Here is a 6,049-nt window from a genome sequence, read left to right as displayed (position 1 = left end):
AACGTCACATTAAATTAAACGACTCAGTGCGTCATCCTGCATATAATCAGCTGGTTAAAATGTTCCTACGTGCCTATTTTATTTTTTTTTAATTTTATTTTAAGAGGAAGAAAACACGTCTGACTCAGTCTTTATTCAAGCTTTTCCCACACTGATGGAAACCAAATGACGAAATGTGCCTAAAAAATCTAAATGACCTAAATTCAAACCTGACATTACGCTCAAATCATTTAATTCCGACAGTGACTGAGTCAGAGCTTCCACCAAAATGCAACAAATCAGACTGTAAACTCTCTCACTGAGGCTGATGCAACATTTGAATTAAATTACATTATCGTATTATTACTTTCACTTAGGCCTACTTGAAAGAATAAATCATCTCCTCTTCCTGGTTGTATTGTAGGAGTATCTGAACTCCTCCCAGCTTGATCCACCTCGTGAGGAGGTGTCACAGGGAGCTGCAGTGGCCGTCATGGAGCTTTAGTTAATGGCTGGCGGGGAATTGGTAAACTTTTGCACCCTTTGAGCTGTCACCAGGCCCCGAAAATAATTGAACTTCTGGATAAGTTTTTGTAAATGATTTAGTTTGACCTCGGCGGCCTCCAGCCTCATCTCTCGAAGGGGTGGCTGAGTGGGAGCGGAGTTCAGCGGTGATAAGCTCCTCTGAATTAGCAGCGAGAATCAGCTGTCCGAGTTTATTTCGTTACTGCGAGGTTATCTTTGATTACGAGGTGGCAGCTTACACCAGTGAGAAGTCGGTTTGATCATTTAAAGGAGGCGTTTTTCTTCCTCTCGTGAACTTGATGGAGGGAAGATGACCCGCTGGAGTGAAACCTCGGTCGACCGGAGACACTTTCTGATTTCAGTTTCTCTCTTTTCCCCCTCATTTTTTCTGCTTCTGGGGAGGAAAGATCTTCATAGACTGATTTTTGTTATGCCTAAACACACTCTTTTTTATTTCCATGACTGTATAAACTGAATACACAAACTGATCTTAAACGACAGCACAGTTTATATACTGTTCTACTTTGTTTATATGTGGCGGACTCTGCCACCTTTCCAGCTCCAAACGGTGCTCTGTGACCTTATTTTCCTCTGAGAACAGCTTGTTTAATCACTTATGGGAAAAATAAAAACATTGTTGAGTTTTTATTATTACCTCATCATTATTGTAAATATCAAAAACTCTGAGTTTGAATCTCTTCTCTAAAACTACATAGTGAACCTTTTCATATTGCAGGGGTCGAATGCAGCTGGGGGCTTACAGCTTTCTTTTTGGACGAGCAGCACACTGACGTGACTTTTTAAAAGCTGCTGTTTGGCCAACTTTAGTTCAAACCAGCGATATAAAGATCATAAAAGCCTCTAAAGAGGCTCTCGAGGAGATGCTTGTGTCCGAGAAAGGAAACCATCAGAATGTGTTAAAAGATATAATTTACAATTACAGACTTCCCCAGAGCTTATTTTCGCCGTCTTCTTTCCTCATGTAACCTTGTCTCCCTCTGATGTTTCTGTTTATATTGACTCTGAGCCACTTTGTGCATGTTGCCTGGCTCAAAGTGCTCCACAAATAAAAGCTCGTGTAGCCAAAAGAGCTGCCGGCGTCGCTTGCCGTCGTCTATATATACCCTGTAGAACCGAATTTGTGTGATGAATCCACAGTCACAGATTCGATTCTAGGGGAGTATATGGTCGATGAAAAAACTTCGATTTGATCAACTTATTGCCGTTTTTATCAGGTGTCTTGTGCGCATGTGTGCTGTCAGGAGCTACATTGACAGTTTAGGTGGATGGGTGGGGGGGGGGGGGGGGGGGGGGGGGGGGGATAAATCTGACAGCAGCACATGTTTCAGAATAAGAGCTCAGGGGCGTGTTGAAACTCTTAAATCTGCAGTGTTTCCGCATCAAACGCACACAATCAAGTAGGAAGGGGGGAACTTTTATTCCTGTTTATTTCTCTGCGTTTGGATTAAAATACCAGCGTGTTTTGGTAAAAATAAAAGAAAGACAGAAAGAAAGAAAGAAAGAAAGAAAGAAAGAAAGAAAGAAAGAAAGAAAGAAAGAAAGAAAGAAAGAAAGCCACAACAACAGTCCAGCTGTAGCTTCTCCCTCCTGTGAGTCGTTTGTGTCCCTACATTATTGATTCCCAGAGGCTGCTGCTGCTGGCCAATAGGCTCCTCAGACACTCTGTATCTTTTTTTTTTTTTTTTTTTTTTTTTTTCAAAGAGATGGGAGCAGATGAAGTGATGAGATTCGTGTAACTTTTGGATGACCCCTTCTTGACAAAGACAGTGTCCATCAATTGTCCTCAGTCATTATTCGCTGCTTTTATGCCACGGGGCTTTTTGTAGCTTTTGTTGCTTGTCTCTGTTCAACTCCGTGCCTTCAAGTTAGAACCCGAGAAACTGAGATGCAGTTTCTTTTATTCCGCTCGGATTGAAAAAAACACACCCTCTGTTTTATTATTTTCCATGTTTATTTGTTTTTATAATTTTAAAGTTAAATATTAAAGGAAATTGGAGGCTACATGCGTTGTTGTTTTTTTTCATTATTCTTCCAGGATGCGGTTTTTATGATCCAAAATGCGCACGCAGACGCTCCGGGTCAATATTTGTTTGTTTTTTTCCACCGGGGTCTGATTCTGGTTCCTCCTAAGTTAGACGGAATTGCTCTTAGTTGTATGTTTACCCGTTTATGGACCAGCATCACCTCGATTGGCCGATCCGGTCACATGGTTCGCTAACTTTATTCAGTTGACACCAAGTAGGAGGGCTTTATGGAGGGAGGAAAAAAAGACAACTCGAGAAAAATTAGTATTTTCTACCTTCAGAAATTAATGGCCATGAGTTCGTATATGGTGAACTCCAAGTATGTGGATCCCAAATTTCCTCCGTGTGAGGAATATTCACAAAATAACTATATACCTGAGCAGGGCTCGGACTACTTCAGTCCAGCGCAGGACACAGACTTTCACCATGCAGGGATCTACCCACGGTCAAACTACACGGAGCAGCCCTTCAGCTGCAACACTGTGCAGGACTCCAGCACGGTGCAGCCACGGGGTCATGTGCAAGAGAGATCCGGCCAGTCGAGCCCCTTTAGCGCGCAGACTGAGCCAGGGCCCCCGGTCCAAGTGTCCGGACCTCGGACTTGTGGACAGCAGCAAAACACAAAGAGCCAAAATGGGATACAAGCCAAGCAGCCAGCAGTAGTTTACCCCTGGATGAAGAAAGTCCACGTAACTACCGGTAAGATTTCTACTACTACTACTACTGCTACTACTGCTACTTCTTCTCTTATAGAGCAGCTGAGACGTGTACTTCAGGAATCATTCAGTGTAATATTTATGGGAGTCTTTGAAAGGCCCCGCCAATTACACAAGTCATAAATTTTTATAGCTCAGGAAATAGGCCGCTAGGTGAGCGCCTGGAAGCTCCTGAAAACACATATTGACCGTTCGTAATGGGGCTTAAATCTGCAGCAAATCTGCTTAAATTCAGCTTAAATCTGTCATTGTTTCCTCGCCTCTCTTCCTCGTGCGTTTCCTTAAAGTTTTGAGCGCCCCGGGTGCAGAGAGAGAGGCACTGTTGTTTTTTTTTTCTTGCCTACATGCTGCTTTGGCCACATTTGGTGACTTTTCCTTTTTTTTTCTTTCCTCCTCTTCTGTTTTTCTTTCTTTCCCAGTGAACCCGGACTACACAGGATCCGAGCCCAAGCGGTCCAGGACAGCTTACACCCGGCAGCAGGTCCTGGAGCTCGAGAAGGAGTTTCATTTTAACAGGTATCTGACCAGGCGGCGGCGGATCGAGATTGCCCACACTCTTTGTCTCTCCGAGAGGCAGATCAAAATCTGGTTTCAGAACAGACGGATGAAATGGAAGAAGGATCACAAACTGCCCAACACCAAGGGCAGATCCGCGCCAGCCCCCAGCCATCTGCAGAGCATTCAGAAGGACAACCAGACTGATATCACGTCGTTATAAGACCAGGAGAGAAGGTGGCTTTTAGAAAATTAACTGTACATACAAAAAAACAGAGAGACATGGGTTGCATCTGACTTTTGCATGGACTGATGTCGTTTTTAGCCTTTGTGGTTTTTTTTTTAAATTTTATTTAACAAAAATGACACCATCAGTGTTTTTTGTTTGACTCAAGAAATGAGTCAGAACAACGGCAACAAAAAACCCCAACAATCAGCCTTGAGTTTGAAATTTGAGCCTCTTTTTTTTTCTTGGGAGACTCAAAAACATCGAAACAAGCTCTTGATTCTTTTTTTTTAATTTTATATTTTTTATTTAATTTCGTTTAGACGTCTCCCTTCCCCTCTGTGGACGTTTAAATGAGCACCCTCGGCTGATTTCATGGGTTCAAACAAAGTGTTTCTGCTCCTCTCACGTGGATTCACGCTGGTTGGAAAGGTTTAATTACAGGGAAGTCCTTCGTTCGTTATTTCAGTTTTTTTTTTTTTTTAAATCTTGTCCTGTCTCCGATTGAATCTTCACATTAAAAACGCACAATATATATTTATATATATATATATACATATATACTTGAAGGAAGCATTATTTCCACAGAGCACGCCTAACACAACCTACTTTCGTTTAGCTGCGAGAAAAAAATCAACCCCACACAGCAACCCGTGAATCCCTCAGATCTTTGTGACTCCTTTTTTTTATGTCTTTAACTTATTTTGTACAATAAAGCTTTGGAATTTTTTCGGAGCCTAAATATTATTTCTCCCCCCCCCCCCCCCCCCCCCCCCCCCCCCCCACCCCCCCCCCCCCCCCAAAAAAAAGCAAGACATTCCTATGTGCATACTATTCTGAGTGCCCTTATAAATCTCTCCTGACATCTGTGTAAACAGTTGCGCATTTTTCAGAGGCTCCCCTCGAAAAAGAAAGAACCCTCTGATATGAAAGATCATTTGTTCCCTGCATGGCATCGAATTGATATTGGATGTTTCTCATCGGAAATCCAGGTTATTCTAGGGAGTAGAAATTGTTTATTTTTTAATGATATGATTTTTTTACGTCATTATTTATTTGTTTAAAAGGAAAAAAAATGTGTAAATTTTTCGTATAGCACACACACACACACACACACACACACACACACACACACACACACACACACACACATACACACAATTCTAATTAAAAGTATTCGTTAAACTTTAATTAATCTAAACAAAAAAATAATAATATGTGCATTATTAGCATGGCTTAAAAAGTTTAGTCTTAGTTACAATGTGGGAATCTTCCGAGTTTTTCATTGACACCGAGCTAGAAAAGAAACCGAAGGCGGGCTTTCACGTCACCTTTTCAAGGCAGATATTTCTTGTTTTCTACCTTCATTGTCTTCGGACACACACACACACACACACACACACACACACATACACACACACACACACACACACACACACACACACACACACACACACACACACACACACACAAAGCCCCAAAGCTCTCTCCCAGTCCGAGGAGGTCTTCTTTTCTGAAGTCTTCCCGATGAGAAGCTTTGAAAAGGTATTTCAGCCGAAGGTCGACAAAGCAGCAGTGGCAGGTTCATCCAGGGGACACGTTTCAGCCGCGAGGACTGACCCCAGCACCCCCTGACCCGCCGGACAAGCAGCATTTTCTCTCCCAGGCGCTGCTCGCTTTGGTTTGGAGCGCTTTTTTTTTCCTCTCCACACTTCAAGAAAAAAACAAAAAAACAGACAAGCCAAAGCATTCAAAGAAAAAGAGTCAGTGCGTGAAGCCCACAGTTAAAAAAAAAACAAAAAACAGTATTTATATCAGGCGAAGCCCCCAGAAGGTTCTGATTTGTGCATTTGTCTCCTCATGTCAATATGCAATCTTTTTTTTGTTTTTTATTTTTGTACATGCTTTCTACCTTGTATTGTGCATTGAGATGCGAGAAGTATATTGGAAAAAAATAAAGATTTCTACTGATTATGCATTTAAATGGTTGCAGTGGGCACTTTGTTGAGCTTTCTCTTATTTCTTCATTCCTTTTTTAATTCTCCTCTCAGAAATATTTTGAT

The 6,049-nt window shown here is 41.9% G+C and overlaps 1 protein-coding gene across 1 annotated transcript; it reads left to right on the top strand.

Moving 5' to 3' along the window:
- Positions 1–1,837: 1,837 nt before the first annotated feature.
- Positions 1,838–4,755, top strand: hoxd4a (homeobox D4a). Its single transcript, XM_030429545.1, has 2 exons — positions 1,838–3,248; positions 3,685–4,755. The coding sequence occupies exons 1-2, from the start codon at positions 2,777–2,779 to the stop codon at positions 3,981–3,983; spliced, it is 771 nt and encodes a 256-aa protein (XP_030285405.1). The 5' UTR covers positions 1,838–2,776; the 3' UTR covers positions 3,984–4,755.
- Positions 4,756–6,049: the final 1,294 nt, after the last annotated feature.

Source organism: Sparus aurata, chromosome 9 (assembly GCF_900880675.1).
Source record: "Sparus aurata chromosome 9, fSpaAur1.1, whole genome shotgun sequence".
NCBI classification, from domain to species: domain Eukaryota; kingdom Metazoa; phylum Chordata; class Actinopteri; order Spariformes; family Sparidae; genus Sparus; species Sparus aurata.
This window is presented reverse-complemented; position numbering and strand designations above follow the sequence as displayed.

Coding starts and splice junctions, on each gene's coding strand:
- hoxd4a (XM_030429545.1), top strand. CDS start 2,777: ATGGAGGGAGGAAAAAAAGACAACTCGAGAAAAATTAGTATTTTCTAC. Junction 3,249..3,684: donor GAAAGTCCACGTAACTACCG/GTAAGATTTCTA, acceptor TTTCTTTCCCAG/TGAACCCGGACTACACAGGA.